The 21,134-nt window shown below is 38.9% G+C and overlaps 1 protein-coding gene across 6 annotated transcripts in view; it reads left to right on the top strand.

Moving 5' to 3' along the window:
• LOC137255836 (POU domain, class 6, transcription factor 1-like) overlaps nt 1-21,134 on the top strand; it is a 78,941-nt gene that overhangs the window by 34,082 nt on the left and 23,725 nt on the right. For all 6 annotated transcript variants that reach the window (XM_067793404.1, XM_067793405.1, XM_067793401.1 and 3 more), the window contains 2 exons: nt 15,821-16,016; nt 16,659-16,841. In XM_067793404.1, the coding sequence (XP_067649505.1) occupies nt 15,821-16,016; nt 16,659-16,841 (379 nt within the window). The remainder of the gene's footprint in view (nt 1-15,820; nt 16,017-16,658; nt 16,842-21,134) is intronic.

Here is a 21,134-nt window from a genome sequence, read left to right as displayed (position 1 = left end):
CTAATGGGTTACAATGATGATACATGTATGCTTTGGATATGATATAGATACAAGTATACTTGTAGTACTGTATGGAATCAAGCATACTTTGGATAGAATACTGACACAAGTATACAAAGGGACACAATGTTGATACGTGTATACTTTGGATACAGTATTGATAATAGTATACTTGGAGTGCAATACTGATACAAGTCAACTTGGGATACAATCGTGGTACAAGTACATTTGGGATACAATACTGATACAAGTAGACTTGGGATACAATAGTGATACCAGTACATTTGGGATACAATTTTACTGATAGAAGTAAGCTGTGGGGCACAATATTGATACATGTAACCTTTGTATACAATAATGGTTCATGTAAGCTCCGGGTGCAATATCGATACAAGTACTGATAGGCCATTATGCAGGTGAACCATTCATCACTCCTTGTCTGAAACTCTGCCGTCGCCACCAACAAGTTGCCCAACAGCAACAGTCCCCGTGTGCATGTTCATGAAATTCCTACACACGTCAGCCGTTATCGATTGAGGAAGAACCAGGGACTCTAGAAACCCAAATTGAATCTTCCTAACATTGTGGTATTGATCGCAGGCAGCAAAAACTGTGCTGACATCACTAGCTTCTCTAAGGCATGGTTGAAATGAGGTCATGATTGTTTCTTTGAGTCTATTGATGGTGTTTAGCGGCAGTATCATATTCTGCTGGCATTGTGCAACACTGGCGGATTGTATTTCCATGCCTTCTTTCTTGCATTTCCATGTCGTTTTCTCTGGGGTTTCTCTGGGCGGTCATTATCCAGCGTAGTAACTTGATTTGATGGCAATTAAAAAGGATGGAAAGCAACAGATGTTTGATAAATGATGTGCTTTTTTGTTGATATTGTACACTGAAATCCGAACCTTGACACTTGTGTGGTGTTTGAATAGTCTAGTGGTTAAAGGCCCAGGTTCAGTTCATTGTGAAGTTTATTTCTGGTCACATGGTCCTTTATTGTGATATTGGTGGAACATAGCTAAATATGAAGTAAGGCCCCACTCACTTAGATGGTGTTTATATATCAGATTCTGAACGCTCCATTGTGATACCATCCTCGATATCTCAAGGGTATACGTTCCGACAAGTCTCTACTATACCCTGGATGCGTCCACGGCTCAGCCCGATAAATTTATTACCTCTCTTGGCTGGCTTTTTATTCAATCAGGTGTCTACACTGGGAGGTTGAGCGAACCAATCACAACTAGCTTTCGCTTTTCAAATTATCTAACCGATTAAAGTTGACAAAGCAAACCATGCAGAGCTTCTCTGAAAGAGGTAGAAGGAGTTTTTGCACATACACATGTATTTTTTTTAAAGTTTCGGACCTAAAAATATGTCTGTGTGATTTCCCCAAAATCTGAGTCGCACTGAGAGCAAACTTTCGCGACTGCTACCTTTCTTGACACTGGCAAGCTCGGTTATAACGACGGCCTAGCTGATTGGCTATTGTGAGAATGTGAAGCCAGCAAAGGGAGGTAATAAAATTATCGGGCCGACCCGTAGATGCGTCCAGGGTATAGTGGAGACTTATCGGAACGTATGTCCTGTAGATATCGAGGATGTTGTGATACAGTGTCATAGTCCATGTTTACATATCAGGATCAGAACCCTCAGTTGTGATACAGTGTTGAAGTCCATGTTTATATATCAGGATCAGAACCCTCAGTTGTGATACAGTGTTGTAGTCCATATTTATATATCAGGATCAGAACCCTTAGTTGTGATACAGTGTTGAAGTCCATATTTATATATCAGGATCAGAACCCTCAGTTGTGATACAGTGTTGTAGTCCATATTTATATATCAGGATCAGAGCTCTTAGTTGTGATACAGTGTTGAAGTCCATGTTTATATATCAGGATCAGAGCTCTTAGTTGTGATACAGTGTTGAAGTCCATATTTATATATCAGGATCAGAACCCTCAGTTGTGATACAGTGTTGTAGTCCATATTTATATATCAGGATCAGAACCCTCAGTTGTGATACAGTGTTGAAGTCCATATTTATATATCAGGATCAGAACCCTCAGTTGTGATACAGTGTTGTAGTCCATGTTTATATATCAGGATCAGAACCCTCAGTTGTGATACAGTGTTGTAGTCCATGTTTATATATCAGGATCAGAGCTCTTAGTTGTGATACAGTGTTGAAGTCCATGTTTACATATCAGGATCAGAACCCTCAGTTGTGATACAGTGTTGAAGTCCATATTTATATATCAGGATCAGAACCCTCAGTTGTGATACAGTGTTGAAGTCCATATTTATATATCAGGATCAGAACCCTTAGTTGTGATACAGTGTTGAAGTCCATATTTATATATCAGGATCAGAACCCTTAGTTGTGATACAGTGTTGAAGTCCATATTTATATATCAGGATCTGAACCCTCAGTTGTGATACAGTGTTGTAGTCCATATTTATATATCAGGATCAGAACCCTCAGTTGTGATACAGTGTTGTAGTCCATATTTATATATCAGGATCAGAACCCTTAGTTGTGATACAGTGTTGTAGTCCATATTTATATATCAGGATCAGAACCCTCAGTTGTGATACAGTGTTGTAGTCCATATTTATATATCAGGATCAGAACCCTTAGTTGTGATACAGTGTTGTAGTCCATATTTATATATCAGGATCTGAACCCTTAGTTGTGATACAGTGTCGTAGTCCATGTGTATATATCAGGATCTGAACCCTTAGTTGTGATACAGTGTTGTAGTCCATATTTATATATCAGGATCTGAACCCTCAGTTGTGATACAGTGTTGTAGTCCATATTTATATATCAGGATCAGAACCTTCAGTTGTGATAGTGTTGTAGTCCATATTTATATATCAGGATCTGAACCCTTAGTTGTGATACAGTGTTGTAGTCCATATTTATATATCAGGATCTGAACCCTCAGTTGTGATACAGTGTTGTAGTCCATGTTTATATATCAGGATCAGAACCCTCAGTTGTGATACAGTGTTGTAGTCCATATTTATATATCAGGATCAGAACCCTTAGTTGTGATACAGTGTTGTAGTCCATGTTTATATATCAGGATCAGAACCCTTAGTTGTGATACAGTGTTGTAGTCCATATTTATATATCAGGATCAGAACCCTTAGTTGTGATACAGTGTCGTAGTCCATGTTTATATATCAGGATCTGAACCCTCAGTTGTTATACAGTGTCATACTCCATGTATATATCAGATTCAGAATTCCCTGTTACAGTGTACTAGTTCATGGCTCCAGATAAGGGCCGTGTTGGCGTGTGTACGGATAAAAAATATGCATGATACGTTTTTTTTTTTAAATCAGGAAATGTAGCAGATATACACCACAGCAATGGTGTATGGTCTTAGAATCATTCATGGACGTATTTATCTGAAAACATTTTGCTTTATTGTTTATTGACCTGTTTACACAAGAGTAGCAATGTTATGGTGCATATATGAAACAAAACACGAGATTACTTACATGCCATTAAATTCCATTCAGTACTCTAACTTTTCCCAGTTCTTTTATACTGAAAAAATAAGGTGCACATACTCCTCATGTTGAAAAATTATCTGGAGCCCTGGTAGTCCATGTTTATATCTCAGATTCAGGACCCTCGGTTGTGATACAGTGTCGTAGCCAACGTTTATATATCCGATTCTGAACCCTGGGTTGTGATGCAGTGTCGTGGCCCATGTTTATATATAAGATTCTGAACCCTCGGTTGTGATACAGTGTCGCAACCCACGTTTATATATCCGATTCTGAACCCTCGGTTGTGATGCAGTATCGTAAACCATGTTTTTATATAAAATTCAGAGCCCTCCATTGTGATACAGTGTCGCAGACCATGTTTATATGTCAGGTGCAGAACACTCCATTGTAATACATCGTCATAGTCTATGTTTATATCATTGATATTAATAGCTATGACCTAATCTTTAAGCAAAATACAGTCATGTGTAATTTCAAAAGAAGGTAACCCAGTTGTTTTATTTGGCAGACTGGTTTTCCAGGATCAATAGGCCTTCCGTACAAAACTCTCGAGAATTAGATGTCTGAATATGTCTGCCAGAAGTTTTGATCAGAACACATTCATCTTCTTTAATTACTTATGGCTGGACCGATAAGATGGATATCTGTTTTATGCCAAGGAAAGATATTTGGTTTCCTACAAAGGAATTGTCTGATTGTCATTAGCGGGTCTTTTGAAGGATTTTGTGCTGAAAAGCTGTAGAGAAAATTAAATGTGTTTTTGCACGATAGGAGCTTAATGTGACGTGAAACTGTTTGAATAAAAAATTGTGTTAAGTGTGTCGGTGAGATTGTGGCTCTCTTGACCTGATGAATAGACTTGAAGTACTGTGTAGTTGAATCTGACACTACTCTTTTTGAGGGGTTGAAATCATTTTGCAGAATTTGAATATAATTTTATGTTACTGGTTCTAAACCATTAGAATCATTAGATTTTATCGGTATGGTTTAAGGTGCTAATATCTGAGCATAAAATGCTATGGAGTCATGAAGTTTTTTGTGTTATATCACCACACCATGTGTCAAATCAGTGTATGTAAAAAGTAATGTGAAGTGAAGTTGTTTTTTGTTTTGAAAAGATATCAAAGTGTTATAATGTTAACACTTCCTAGGTCACTATCAGTCTGTTTATTATCAACATATTTGTTTGTTGTTTAATGTCACTTTCAACAATTTGTTTGCTACATGACATCAGTTTGTTCCTAATTATGTCTGATCTAGACAATCTAGAGATTGAAATCAGAGCATCAGGACTGCACAATATGGATACAATGACATTCATCGACCAGGTTACGGAGTATGTTTATCCTATTTCATTTGATTCCTCTTTAAGGGCTGGTGGGATAGCTTAGTGGTTCAGGCATTCACTCATCACCTCAAACATCTAGGTTCGGTTTCACATGAGGGCACATTATGTGAAACCCAATTCTGGTGTCCCCTGCTGTGCTATTGCTGGAATGTTGCTTAAAGCAGTGTAAAAACAAACTCACACACTCCACTCATTTATAGTTTCTTCTTCAGCAATTCTGATATGGGTGTTCACAAATCAGGAAGCCTGTAAATGCGAAGTGTAGCGATAGGCGGTTAATTATCATTTTGCTGAGTTATTTCCTTTAGCGCTTTGTTTATTTATTATGTGATCCGTATTGTGGCAAAACGCATGTGTGCCGACGTAGGATCGAATGTAACCAAAGGCAAATTAAGAATCAACAATGTTTTGACGGTAGTGTGAACATGTTCTTAACACGCCTTTGTAGTGCATTTTCCATAACAGGAAATTCCAACAAATTATTTGTTAGAATGTGCGTTTATTCTTGAACTTATCAACGAAGACAATGAACATGCAAACAACCCTCCATTGTATAAATATAAGGACCTTTCTTGTTTTAACTTATGTTTTTTGGGGGGGCAAAAAGACCACAGCATTTACTCAGGGGTTCCCTATTGTGCCCCCTCATGTCGTCCTGTAATGATATAAGCTGGCCACCTGTTACCATACATGCCATGTTGGTGTCGACTGATGCTGTACAAAGCTCGTAACATTGTCAGTCAGCCATTGTCCCATAACACTGACATTTCACTCATCTTCGTTAGAATGCATGATTCTGTTACAGCGAACAATGATACTTTTTGTGGTGTTATGTTGCTATTGTTCCTATGTTGCCTTTGATTGTTATTCCCTAGGCCAGTTTGTCAGTCAAGCAATGTTTTACATGTAATAATGTTAAATGATTTCTAGGCTTTTACGGAATCAATACAAAGCATTCAGTGCGACTTGCCTCAACCTGATGGGACGGATGACTAATCTATTTGAATGTATTGGACAATTTTGTGAAGGGGGTTATAATCTTGCCATAAATTCTAATTTAGAGAGTATGTTTGATAAGCAAGTGAGTGAGTAAGCTGCATCCTGCGGCATGTTTAGCAATATTCCAGCTAGATGTCATATGACTTGTTAAGTACTCTTGATCACGCATCCTGTAAAACACAATGTTGGTGGTGGGGCAGTCTAGTGGTCAAAGCATTAATTTCTCACGTTGAAGACCTGAGTTTGATTCTCCACATGGGCACAATGTGTGAAGCTCATCCCAGGTGTTCCCGGTCGTGATATTGCTGGAATATTGCTTAGAGCAGCATAAAACCGTACTCACTCACTCACTCACTCACTCACTCACTCACTCACTCACTCACTCACTCACTCACTCACTCACTCACTCACTCACTCACTCACTCACTGGTTTAGTCAAGTGGTCACTTGTTTAGTCAAGTGGGGCCTACCTACAGGGCTAGTTGTCAGGTCAAGTGTGACCAACAGCTTTAGCAACCAATGTCATTTCATACAACTTTACCATATGGCACACGTGTAGTTTTCCAATAATCCCATTTTCATGGAATGGTAATCTTTTCTAAACTGCATGGGAGATCGATATATTGATAGTTGAAATCAGCCTGAAGCTGTATCCTGCTGCTTGGTGTAGTGTTTCTGACAACAAAGGTCTTATGTGGTGGTAATCCCAAGTCACTGCTCAGGCAGACAAAGGTGTAATAACACCAGCTCCCCTGTCACCTGTCACTCACATAACAGAGGCTTTGTTCCCCGATCACATGGACAAGGCCTCATCAACCTGGCCATACCACACAGCAAGTCACCAGTCTCCTTAAACAGACAAGGCCACATCAACCTGGCCATACCACACAGCAAGTCACCAGTCTCCTTAAACAGACAAGGCCACATCAACCTGGCCATACCACACAGCAAGTCCCCAGTCTCCTCAAACAGACAAGGCCACATCAACCTGGCCATACCACACAGCAAGTCCCCAGTCTCCTCAAACAGACAAGGCCACATCAACCTGGCCATACCACACAGCAAGTCCCCAGTCTCCTCAAACAGACAAGGCCACATCAACCTGGCCATACCACACAGCAAGTCACCAGTCTCCTTAAACAGACAAGGCCACATCAACCTGGCCATACCACACAGCAAGTCCCCAGTCTCCTCAAACAGACAAGGCCACATCAACCTGGCCATACCACACAGCAAGTCCCCAGTCTCCTCAAACAGACAAGGCCACATCAACCTGGCCATACCACACAGCAAGTCACCAGTCTCCCTCAGCATGGGACACTCAGCTATTGGTTAACATGGTAGATTAACGCTTAGTTTCTGAATATATATTTTGATAGTAACAAACAAACCTATTTAATTTGAAAAGGAATGCCAGTGAGTGTTGGAAATCTGTGCTTGCTTCATGAGCTTTGCATGGAGGTCTTGGCAGTAGGGAGAAAATGTGAAGAATGGGGACTATTTTGAATATACAATTTCTTCATTCTGTGATTCCAGTGTCGTTGTCAACCAAGTGATGTTACTTGCTTGACAATGACATTAGAGGCTATGTTGAAACATCGCCTATACAGAATAAGGAAGTTGTATATCCATAAAAATAGTCCTCATTCTTCCTCTCCCCAACTACTATAATGACAGACAAAGAAGTAAATAATGTGTTTCATGCGAATGATCAGAGATTGATCTTCATCTCCAGATTTACAGCAACTGTCAGTAAAAATCCCTCATGGATATACACAAACTGTTGGTTGGTTGATGTTTAATGTAGCACTCAGCAACATTCCAGCTATACAGCAGCAGTCTGGACCAGATAGTCCAGTGATCAACAGCATGAGCATCGTTTTATGCAATTAGGATGTGATGATAGATGAGATAAGATAATATAAGATTTGCAAGTGGGATTTGAAGCAAGTTGTCATAATAACAGTGTCATAGTGTAATTGGAGTTAGAACATTCATTTGATGCTGACAGCTGGAGAGTAACGGAGAAAAGTGTTTCAAAGTGGAGTTTTGACATTTGTCAACATTGTGATGACGTTTTCCAGAATCACTGACCAAACACAGTAAATACAGATACTATTTACTGGGTGTTCATTGTATTAATGTTATAACAACACACAGAATCACTGACCTTACAGAGTAAACACCGATACTAATTACTGTGTGTTCATTGTATAAATATTACAACAACAGACAAACTCACAGATCTTACACAGTAAAAACTGATACTTTTTACTGGGTGTTCATTGTATAAATGTTATATCAACACACGAAGCATCCATGTACAGGAGATGCAGATGTTATTTGTTAATGTTGTATAAATGTTTTATTCCTGTCACAAGTCACCAACCATCATTAACAGTAGAGCATTGTATCCTTCTGACATTGTCGCTTCTTCAGTATTGATCTGTCTGTCAAATGTCACCAAGGGTTTGTATCAAATGTTGAAATCTCACACTAACAGACCGGGTAGGCTGCACTCATTTTTCAAAGAACACAAGTTGTAAAGGTTCTGGGCCTAGATTTTCGAAGATCTCTTAGTGCTAAGATAGTCATAGGTTAATGTTAATGTATGGCACTTATAAATTTCTGAGCGCTAAGAGAGCTTCGAAGATCTAGGCCCTGGAGCATCACATCTCTGTCAACATTTCAGGATGGATTCTGGGTTTGTTCTGAAAGCTGGTCTGCCGTGCCTATTGTTGGTTTCACCTCAGTGAACAATTTACATTGATCAAGGCACAAATATGGCAGTGACATGATCAGACAGAATCAAACCACAGGGGTTGAAAAATACTGTTGACCAATTCCTGTGTTGAGTGGAATTCTCTGGTCAGCTAAGTAAATATCTACACTAAACCTTATCATGAAAGAAAGAAAACCAAATTGGTAATTCTTGTCAAGTGAAATTATTGTTTGGTTGATTTTTTACATATTTGTCAACCCCTGAAACCCTTCTGTGTTTTACATCAGGATGAGTGTCCATCGCTTTGAGAGTTACTGACCATACATATGACAAGGAGGAAGGGTACCTTGGCGTCATGCTGGAGTTTGTGTAGAAAATATGATTTCAAGAATATGAGCGTCCTGAAATAGTAATTAGGTTTTATCATTACACCATTTTACCTCATAGAACAATCTTTACTGATCAGATTGTTATTTACCTTGCTTGCTTCCAGAACTGTTCAGCATGACCCTTTACATTTTTGTAATTCTGGGAGTTATAATTTGTGGTTTATTTTTTCAGAAAACATGGGGGTGTTTTTGTAATTCAACAGAAGTGCCAAACCTGTATTCATGAAAATTCTGGGTATTTATTTATTTTTTTCACATAATGAGAGACTCCTCTGTCTCCTTTGATTGCATCCTGTAACTTCTACTTGAGACATGTTGGGTGGCATTGTAATCGATACAAGATTATCTTAATACATTTGACATGATCCCTTTGATGCACTGACCTGACAAAGAGGAGTCATGCCGCACTTGATGACCCCTGTGTAATGGCTGTCTGTTTAGTGCATTGTAGTACTAGAGGTTTGGTGGATGGAAGTCAAGCCATGTTGTTGTTGGGGTTGGAATGGAGGCTATAGGAAAAGATATGTCACAATACATTTACATTGTATGGCAGTGATGAAGGTGAAGTCATGGCTTTTCTGGTTTTCTGGTGATGATGATGACGATGTTGACGATGATGATGACATGAAATACCATGAAACAGTCAGGAGGCCATTAAATTATTTTGGGACATGTGGTATCAAGTCTGCAAGTATATTCAGAGTTTCATTCCATGCACTTATCAATTTTAGGGCCCATAATGCCCCTAAAAGAAAGGCGTGGGCATGGTTCTGTTTACACAGAAGTTAACAATGAACATAAATCTGTTAAAATTTGCTTGAGCTGTTAAAATTCTGTACAGTTCTGGTGGCCCTGTGGTTGAGGGGCACACTCATCAAACTGAAGGCAGGTTGACTCCTGATGGGAATAACCAGACCCAGTCCTAGTTCATCTGCCTTGATATTGCAGGAATATTGCAGCACCTATACTGACATAAAACTGACTCATTTGAATCGTGTCTGTTCAGCCTGTAGAGAAAGATATGGTATATTTTCTAAAGAGTATCGTATCATACTGTTCAACCTTTAGAAAAAGATTCTGTTTATTTTCCAGAAAGTATCAATTCACACATTTCGTCCTTTGAGAGAAAGATTTAGGGTTTTCTTTTTCAAGAAACTATCAAGTCATGCCAGTTAAGCCTTAAGAGAAAGATTTAGTTTATTTTCAAGGAATGTATTGACAAGACAACAAAGATAAGCCTTAGAGAAACTGCCAGAGTGAGCTTGGCCTTTCTGAAGCTGTCAGAGAACCCCATCAAGTGTCTGGCCCAGGCTTTGTTATTAACTCCATCACTGACAAGCTCCATGCACACTGAGAGCTATTCTCATCATCATCAAGGGGGGAAATTAAGGGGGTTAACCAACCTGTGACATGCTGGTCATCATTGTGACCCGTCTATTAGAATTCTGTTCTTAATTGCAAGACTGATGCTTTTATTTTCCCTGCCCTTCCTTTGACCTCCATCATTAAAACAAGATTTTTCTTTGTTTTCGCCCCTTAGGGCAGGGTCAGTTGTTTCCTGGAGATTGATCATGACGGGAGTGACTATGACATTAATTTCTTCAGTGTTATTGATTTCTGAATGTCATGTTGAAAATGTTTGTTTTTGTAAACAATATATATATTTTTGTCATGTTCATCTTAATTAGTGTGCAAGCACACATTCCTGACTTTAAATATCAAGTTTAAGTTTATGAAGTATGGTAATGGCACATTAGGATACTGATATCACATGTCACATATGTCACATATCACATATCTGTGGGATCACGGGGAACAATTGGATGTCACATATCACATATCTGTGGGATCACGGGGAACAATTGGCTCTGCTTGCATGGCTTTAAACAGTTTAAATTTTGGGGGAAGAATACAAACAGAGAAAGCTTGAAACATTATTGTTAATCACTTTCCATGTTTTTTTGAATGTTGAAGTTGTCTTCATGAACAGAGGACAAATTAAAACAAAAATGTGGTTACCATGGTAACCAAACTTGAGACCTGATTGAAATACTTGGGTGAAGCTTTAAAGCAGACATTTCAGGATGGGTCATCCTGTGTTTCAGTTTCACAGCTTCACCTGTGGGGATTCCCTTAGAAATTCTCAAGCATGTCCATTTTGTCGCCTGGTTTTTACTGTTTTGACACATTCTGTTACTTCAAAGCAAAGCAAAACTGAATCTGCCCTTTGTTGACAAGAGAGTAGAGTTTTATTTGTGTCTCTTGCATTTTTGCAGACTAAGTCTCTGAAAAAGCGTTTATTTGGTTGATACTTTTAGAGTTGAGTGAATGAGTTTAGTTTTACACTGCTTTTAGCAATATTCCTGTCATATCATGACAGGAGACCAGAAATAGTTTCACACATTGCACACATCTGGGAAACAAACCCATGTTTTTGGCATGACAAGCAAATGGTTTAACCATGGGGCCGTCCACATGAACATGTGACAAATCTGGACTTATTTCATTTTGGGATACAGTATTATTACAATAAGGTCTGAGGTTAAAGTAACAAGATTCGGTGACCGTAAGACAGACCACCTTTGAAATCATTGTGATGGTACCAGACTCCTGTTGCTGCAACACATGACCTTGATGTACCTTGTGATTTCTTGATTGGACGTCTGCTGAGGAATGTCAGACAAGACTTGGACTTGAAAAGAGGAAGGTTCTTTTGTTTTGGGGGGATTTGATTAATATTGTAATGGATCCATTTCTCATCAATGTGGCTGGGTTTGATGTTGACAGTGGATGTCTTCAGGAGAGACTACAAACACAGAGAGATGAAACAGGAAATGAATTCTTTTGAATAGCTTTGCGCCAGCGTGTCCAGTGATTGTGTATGATGATATCATATGAGACTTCCCCAAACATGTGATGCTTTTTCAGGACGTCTGTATGTGTATTTCCTTTCTGCATATTTTGTTGTGTTTTTCTTTCTATCTTAATTCTGATGCACACTTTTTCTATTCATTTTTTACTGTGGAGTTTGTACATGTTTGTTTTCAACTTCCCAGCAGGGTAGTCTAGTGATTAAGGGTTCACTCACCATTCTGAAGTCCTGATTCTGTCCCCCACGTGGGTACAATGTATCACCCATCTCTGCTGTCCCGACCTGTGATATTGCTGGAATATTGCTAAGAGTGGCATAAAACTAAACACTCACTCACTCACTCACTCACTCACTCACTCACTCACTCACTCACTCACTCACTCACTCACTCACTCACTCGTTCTCCCACGCAGCAAGAACTTTGTGAAATGGTCAAAGGTATGATTATCACTTTCAGCGTCTATGGCACTCTTTCTCTGACAAATATTCACTTTTGTTCCATTTTTTTCATACATTATTGACCCCAATTGAAAGCACTCTCACCTATTTTCAAGCTATATCAGGAAGACCATAAATATCAGCCCTAATGTACACTTATATTCCTTAATGGGCCCCATGATGAGCAGGGTGATACTAATGGGTTTTTTGTTGCCATAGTTTTGACATGTGTTTTAGAAATAATCCCCCCTACCTCAACTGCATTTGTTATACTGGCTTGTAGAGTCAGCTCATTTGGCCCATCTAAATATTGACTTTTTATAATAGGGTGTCTGTTTCAGCAACTTATCAGGGACTCTTGTCAAATGTAATTGGGATGAAATGTTCTGAATACTGACGTAAGTGTGTATGTATATCTTGCCATCATGCATAGCTGAGATACACACAAGAAGTTCTGTGTTATAATTTTCTTGCGTATGACGGATGGAGTTTCTTGGCACAGTGAGGTACTGCTTGCCAACTAATGTTTCAGTTTTAAGTAAGAACTACTTCCATTAATTTGTGGAAATACTCCCCTGGCTTCCCTTGTCAAGGGTTGCTTGGCAACCATGTAAAATGATGTATCTTTCATTTCACTGAATGACAGTCAGAGATGGTTTGCCCAATCAATACGAGCTGGTTTTGTCCCCGACTCTTGAGCTATTGAGAAATGTGACAGTGTCAATTTCGCAGGATTGAACACTTGCGTGAGATACTGGAATTGAAGAGGGGGAAGGAGTGAAGGGAAAGGCTCATCAATAACGAAATTGATTGGGTGCTGATTTTGTTGTCTTTAGCACAACTGTGGATGGTAAATCACTCTTTAACAATTTATCGATACCGATAGCCGGATAATATTACCTCATATACTACATATTACAATTTTGGACACAGAAAAATCATAAATTTTTTTTAAAGAACTATTTTTGATAGAGAGTGAGATTAGAAGTTTTTAAAGATGGAATAAAAACAATGAAGTACAGAAACTTTGAACAAGTTTTGGATTGGCTCCACTTGTGTCAATTTACACTCTCTTCACATACATAGATTCTGAAACTGTTGATATTTCTTGGGTAGAATTGTTCTAGACAGTCTTATGCTTGTGGTAACAAGTGGCTAATAGTGAGTGTGTATGGTTTTACACTGCTTTTAACAATCTCTCAGCTATATCATGATGGAGGACACCAGAAATGGAGTTCACACGTTATACCTATGTGGGGAATCAAATCCGGGTCTTTGGTGTGTTGAGCAGATGCTTTATCTGCTGTGCTACCCCACACCGCACCTGGCTAGGAAGAACTGGTGGTCTAACAGAGTAACTTGGATGAATATGCAGACAGAGACACTTGAAGAGCTTGACATTGTCAGCAGGATCATATATCCACAGTACATCATGCCTGTATCTATCCCATTTGACGAATCAAGATCCAGCCTGATTGAAATATGAACTCTGCATTTACTCTGCCCTTCTTGTATGACTGATAGATTGTAGTGTATAGGCGTCAGTTTATAATGGCGCTTGACACAATTGATTTCCTACGCCAAACTGATGAATTTAATATCGCATATGTCAGTTCCCATATATTTGTCTCTCTTCTCATAATTGTCTTTCAAAAGCAAGTAAACTTCATCATGACTTGATAATATTTCTGTGATGGTGGTAGAGCAATGTCATTGTTGGAATAATTGTTTTTCTGACTGAACATTCACTTTTTGTATATGTAGAATCCATCTGCATTTGAGCAAGGCCTTGCTTCCTACCGTATCATGGAACATGTTCAGCAAACTCACAATCAGTTTCCAACACTAGTCTAGATACCATCTTCCTGTATGCAGCTGCAGTCATTTCGTGGCAGCAAACTCTGAAATATTGGCAAGCTTATCATGCCTATTGTGCTGCAGTCTGCTCTGGCAGCCATGTATGACTGAAGATGTGTTTGTGGTAGATCAGCCTGTCATATGCAGCAGACATGACTTGTCGGCCATGTTGTTTCCATATCGACTAGCTCTCACTGTGGTTTAGCACTCACAGAGAAGGTATTATGTCAGGAAGTGATCTTTTGTTAGTGTGTTAACATGATTGCTGGGACATGAAATATTCATCCTTGTGCGAGGAATTGTTAATTATTGATACTGATTTGCCTGAGGTACAAACACGTGGGTACTACCATCCCAGTCTCAATAGACACACACTAGACTTGTTTGTGGGTTTCACTGATTGCGTCCATAGAGAGATATGTTTTCCAGTTTGCTAACTCCCAGAACTTCTAGCCCTGTGTAAGACATTATGGTGATTGATATAGTGAGCTACGATCTATTTAATTAGGAAATAATGATATGAGTCAAGCAAGTCTGCATGCCTGACCACCAACCCTGTTAGACACCTCTTTTAACAAATATGAATTTCCAGAAGACAAATTCTAACCTTCTGTGTTTATGTTTATGTTTTCTGTCCTGTTTTTGACTGCAGTGTAAAACAGAGTTGCTCTTTCAGTGTGCATCTTGTGATCAGCGACAGTGTTATGCAATACTAGCAACAAGTGTCAACAGTGATGTATTATGGTGACAGTGAAACAGTATGTTATATCCTAGTGACAAGAGTCCACAGTTTTGTTGCTTAATGTAACATTTTTGGTGACCAGTGTATACAATTTAACTTTATGCTGCATTATATCAACCGATATATACAGTGTCACTGTATGTTATTGCCTAGGAACCAGGGTCTATTCTTGCAACCAGTGTCTACAAGGTTACTGTATGTTATATCCAAGTAATCAGTGTCCGCAATGTTACTGTATGTTATATCCAAGCAGCCAGTGTCTATAGTGTTACTGTATGTTATATCCAAGCAGCCAGTGTTTATTGTGTCACTGTATGTTATATCTAAGCAACCAGTGTCTACAAGGTTACTGTATGTTCTATCTAAGCAACCAGTGTCCACCATGTTACTGTATGTTATATCCAAGCAACCAGTGTCTATAGTGTTACTGTATGTTATATCCAAGCAGCCAGTGTTTATTGTGTCACTGTATGTTATATCTAAGCAACCAGTGTCTACAAGGTTACTGTATGTTATATCCAAGCAACCAGTGTCTTCAAGGTTACTGTATGTTCCATCTAAGCAACCAGTGTCCACAATGTTACTGTATGTTATATCCAAGCAACCAGTGTATATAATGTTACTGTATGTTATATCCAAGCAACCAGTGCCTATAGTCTTACTGTATGTTATATCTAAGCAACCAGTGTCTATAGTCTTACTGTATGTTATATCTAAGCAACCAGTGTCTATAGTCTTACTGTATGTTATATCCAAGCAACCAGTGTCTATTGTGGCACTGTATGTTATATCCAAGCAACCCGTGTCCATAGTCTTACTGTATGTTATATCCAAGCAACTAGTGACTATAGTGTTACTGTAAGTTATATCCAAGCAGCCAGTATATACAGTGTTACTGAATGCTGTGTTTGTGTTTCAGGATGTTATGCTATCAGCCACCACCACACAGTCCCCACTGGCCCCTGTATCGTCAGTCTTTACGATGCCGTCTGTATCGCTGCCCAATGCATCTGGCGGCACTCTGGGTCTCTCCGACCACTTGTTCATGTCCGTACCCTCCATAGCTGACACATCCACAACATCCTCGGTCACAGACGCCAAATCAGAAGCAAATGGTAAGTTGCAGGGTCAAGCTCAAATGAATCTTGGAAGCCACCTAAATTTGTTACACTGAATCACTGGTGGATATTTTAAAAAATCTTAAGTCAAGGTCATTCACATCCTTTGCTATTGCATTATGGGATGCTTATCATGTGGTACATTGTTCCCAGAATAATTGTTGCTGGGATTAAGAAATACCTCGACAATATTATTGTTGTTTTACATTATACTCACTGAGCGACGTGAACATGGCACCTGCCACAGCGGACAGCTTCTTGTCTACAATTTTGATGTCACTAAGAAGGCCATTACTACTTTTGTTCCATGTAATTCATTACATATTTGATCAAACTGTTTGTCAAATGCTTGTTCATTATTATTGATGATCAAGTCAAATTTCCCCATCAAAATATTCTTCCAATATGTTATGATTCAGCCAATGAAAATTTAGCTTGTCTGGATTAAAAAAATTATCTCATTTTTGTGATTTAGATATCAAAAAACAGCTGCAAGTCTTTTGTACAGTTTCTGCTTTTTGTAGCACCTCCAAAATTTGAAAAAATTAGATTTAAAGTTTCGGAATGTGACATTTTTGTCTTTTTGCCTGAGCTCATCTTCCAATGATCCTTTTGATATTTGGAATTTTTATTATGTAGGTGCAATCCACTCATTATCGAGTCAGACCCAGCTTCTTGGACAGCCCCAGGTAGCAGCACCACAGTTCTTCCTGGCAAGTCAAGCGGCGGCGCAGGCAGCTGCCGTTCAGGGGCAGGCAGCAGCAGCGTCCGCAGCAGCCAGCTCCCTCGGTGTACAGCAACTTCTCATTCCAGTCTCTACAGGTCAGACTCTGTCAACTTCACTGCACGTTCCTCAAGCTTTTCTGTTGTCCAAAGGGCAAAGAGTTCTGCTTAATTTGCTGCCACAGTCAAATGATTTGACATTTTGGCTCAGGTGGTTTTTGATATTTTGCTATAAAATCACACAATTTTCACAAGAAAACATTTTGCTGTTCTTTATGTAGGCTCTGAATAAATCAACAGTCCAAAAAAGAATAGGAATAAATATTACTGGTGTTTTGTCATTTCAAAGAATTGGAATGGGTTCCTTGGTCCCCTTCTGGAATCAGACTGATTTGAAATATGTTTATTCCCAACACAAACTATAGCTTTTATAAATTTCTATGTGAAGGGCTGCTCTGTTTCTGTTCTAATTACGCAATGCTTTTCTAAATAGTCCATTTCGATGTCTGTAGTGACTGGCTTAGAGAAGGGATCGTACACCCAGGTAGAACTGTGACTTGCACCCTATTCCACAAAGTGATCATGGTTAAACGTTATACAATTCAAAAGAAGTTAAAGTTCACCTGATTCTCTATTGCTACAGTTGGTCAGCCATGCTATGGAAGATTAATTCCAGTATTATGAAAGAATTGGGTGGTGTTAATACTTCGAGTTGTTACCTTAACACACATGCATTGACTTTAGACAGTCAGACAGTGTGAGAGTTGCTTTGTGGAACAGGTGCCCTGATGATTATTTAGCTTCATGGATAGTTTGTCATGTGTAGTGTAGAATCATATCCTTGTATATGGATTGGTGCTGACAATTATGCTTGGCTCGCTGACTTGGATGTCTCATGTCGTTGGTTCCCAATTGTGCAGATCCATGCTTATGTTGATCATTGGATTGTCTGGTCCAGACTCGATTGTTTTCAGATTGCTGCTACATGGCATATTGCGGAGTGTGGTGTAAAACTGAACTCACTCACTTATTAGATGATTTGTACCCTGATACAGTAACTTCATTTGCCAAGTTCATATTCTCTCCTGTTTTAAAATTGTAGCACATTCCTGAATCACTTGTTATTAAATGTCACACAGCCAAAATGGGATATTGTTATGGAGAAACACTGATGGCCATATTGCTATTTTTATCCCTACTCGACCGCTACCATGTTCAGTGTCTATCACAATGCCAGCATAATTAGGTGCATTGATGTGAATTAATGCCACAACCTTCCCTTTCATCCACAAAAATACTCTCATCTGCAAATTCTCCTCTCAAAATCAGTTTCCTATCTTTATGGATAATGCTGCGGATTTTTCTACACTCACTGATAATTTCGGAATGGTAATATTCAGACTGGCGTTCTGTGATCCCAACTGTGTCTTTGATCTTGTCATGTTTGCCTCCATTCTTTGCTTCTCAGTATAGTATTTCTTCAAAGACTTACTTCACAATACAACATTTGCCTCATTTATTATGTATGCTTTGGTGTTCACATTCGAGAAGTGTTGGTCAGAGATGGTGCTTAGCATACAACTCATTATCTTGACACTGAGATTGCTTTGTTAAACATGCGTATGAGAATAGAGGAAAATAACGGATGTAATCAGTAATTTGTGGAAATAAAGGTCATAAAGTCTGATGAGTAAGCTTTATGTAGGATTTGTCTTAATACACTCATTAGTATGGAGGCACTGAGTTCAGTGGATGTGCTTGTCTCGTTAGCATCACTGTAGGTTTTATCTCAAGGGAAATACGGGCTGTATTCAGGTCCAGGATCAGCACTGTAACCTTTTCCACATTTGAATGTACCGTAAAAACTTGAACACATGAACGCTTTGTACAATATTTGTTTTGAAATAAAATTCCCAGTTAACGAGCACCTGTACTTGATAGTAAGTTATACTTGTCTGACAAAATGCCTTCTATTCATTCGGCCCCGGCATAACTAAAACCCTTCCATAAACAAACCCAAACAAACCTGGCTTGATTTAGTGACTGGAACAAAATTGGAAAAGATGAATAATCCTGCATTTTTAAAAACAGTTTATGTTAAATGAAAATAAGTTATTCTCACACAGGTGAAAATGGCCAAGAAGTTAGCATAAGGATGAGATTTGTTTTTCCCAAAAATTGCATCCAAAGTTCTGAAAAAAGAAATTTGTGACAGGTTGGGGGAAAAAGTGCAAAGGTCGTTCCTTGAAAATATCATGGGGCAGGGTCAAGGTCAATAGAATTCCCCTTCAGTGTCAAATGCAGGCTTGATGCTTAGTAGAAACCCTTAAATACTACATTCCACACAGCTAGTTAACTTGTTTTTACTTTACACAAGTTGTTGACACCAGCTTCAGTGTTATTCTTTACCTTTGTAACAAATGCTGTAACATTTATGCAACAGTTGATCGTAGAGTATGGTTGCCACATCCAAGGGAAAAAAGAACATGTTATTTGTTAGTGTTTGTATTTTTGATGCACTTTGATTCAGTTGTAGCCATATTTTAACAAAGGTACAATGAAAGAAACTGCATACAAAAACCAAGGTGACTAGATCATGGCATAATGACCAAAATGTACAAACACTGATTTTGCAACTGAAAATATCTGAGTATTTACTGTGAAGATAATATTTGTTCAGTTTCTGTTGGCAAAAACTGGAAATTCAAGCATTTGGTAGATTTATAATTAAACTTTGCAACTGTTGCCAAATGGGTGTTACCTTTTTTTAATCTGTAAAGAGTTGTAAAATGGTTTTCACTTATATAGCGCCTAGTATCCATCTCACTAGCTGCTCACTGGATGCAGTAATCAGAATCGGATTGTTATTACCTGGATAACCCAATCTGCCTGTGATGCAATAGAAGGTTATAATCACATGACTTATCTCACCGGGTACCCATTTTCTGCTGTGTGGGCAGAGGCAGTCTTGAACAGCCGCACTTCCCTAAGGCGAGAGCACATGTATTGCATGTGCTTCATTAAGGGGCAGGGCTGAAGCCATATAAACTCTCGGGAGTCAAGGTGCAAAACATGGTCAGTGATCCAAGGACTCTCTGAGTTCGATGTTGCTTACGTCAACACACAACCACTGACGCTGAACAGTAGCCACATACATTATGGTCAACATGCCCTGTGTACTGTTTGTGGGTAAAAAGATCACGTTTGAGTCACAAGATCACTTGACTGGTTCAAGTGATAGAGTATCTGACCATGGAGATTTTAAAAGGTGGTACTTGTTGTTTTCCTGCCTTGTGCTCAAGCGATTGATGGTGGAGTCAGTTTGGAGTCATGTCATCGTGAACTGAAGCATGATGTCTCTGTTGGGCTGGTGTTGTAAAACTAGTGTTTGATCAGACTAGTACAATCAAACACAAACATATGAAGCGATGGGCTAGCCTAGTGGTTAAAGTGTTTGCTCATCACAAGAAGACCCCAGTTTGATTCCCCACATGGATACAGTGTGTGAAACCAGTTTCTAGTCTCTCCCATCATGATAGTGCTGGAAAATAATTTTAGAAGCGATGTAAAACTAAACTCACTCACTCGTGCAAACACATGCAAACGTTATCCACAAGCTAACACACACTCACACTTACAAATCTTGTGATAACCTCAAACACATTGTTGAAGCTTATTTTGACCGCACTATAAATGACTCCTGTTCTGTGTGATATTCAAGCTAGAAATAAAAAGCCATGAATATGATTTCATTGTTACCCGAGAGTTATTGTAGTAAAATGGTAACCTGGTACTGTTATTGATTACAGTTTGTTGATTTTGACATACGATCATTATTAATGAGGAGTTGCAAATTTCCTCATCCGTCATCCTCCCGGGACTTTTTAAAGAGGTTGCACTCAGAATTCTTGTACCGAAACCAAAGAAATCAGAACAGCTCCTTTTTTGGCATCATCGTTACACGGTATGCTGTTACGTACGTTATTTACGTTACCATACAAATCAATTCTTGTGTCCGGGTCGGTGTATTGTGTACAGTGTCCATCCCAGGGAAACAGATTGATACAATGATGTAACATCAATGCTTAATCATAAACAGTACTTGTTTAAACTCTAGAGAAAAAAAACATTTCCGCCTTTTTGTGAGTGGAAAGGTATGTTCATGCATGTTTTTTCTTTTGTCATTGTTTTTGTTCTGCTTTGCTGCTCTGGAAGAAACTTTATAGATTTTTGGGCTGCTATTGTTTCTCTGGCTGTTGTTGAAACCTGAATTGATATCACCAGAGTTGGACACACTCGGCTGAACGGGGAGACAGGCTGGATCAATATTTCAGCATTTATGATGGATCAACAGCTATGTTAGATTTCAGTGTGAAATATCAGTGTTACAAG

Source organism: Haliotis asinina, chromosome 11, assembly GCF_037392515.1.
Source record: "Haliotis asinina isolate JCU_RB_2024 chromosome 11, JCU_Hal_asi_v2, whole genome shotgun sequence".
Taxonomy (NCBI): domain Eukaryota; kingdom Metazoa; phylum Mollusca; class Gastropoda; order Lepetellida; family Haliotidae; genus Haliotis; species Haliotis asinina.
This window is presented reverse-complemented; position numbering and strand designations above follow the sequence as displayed.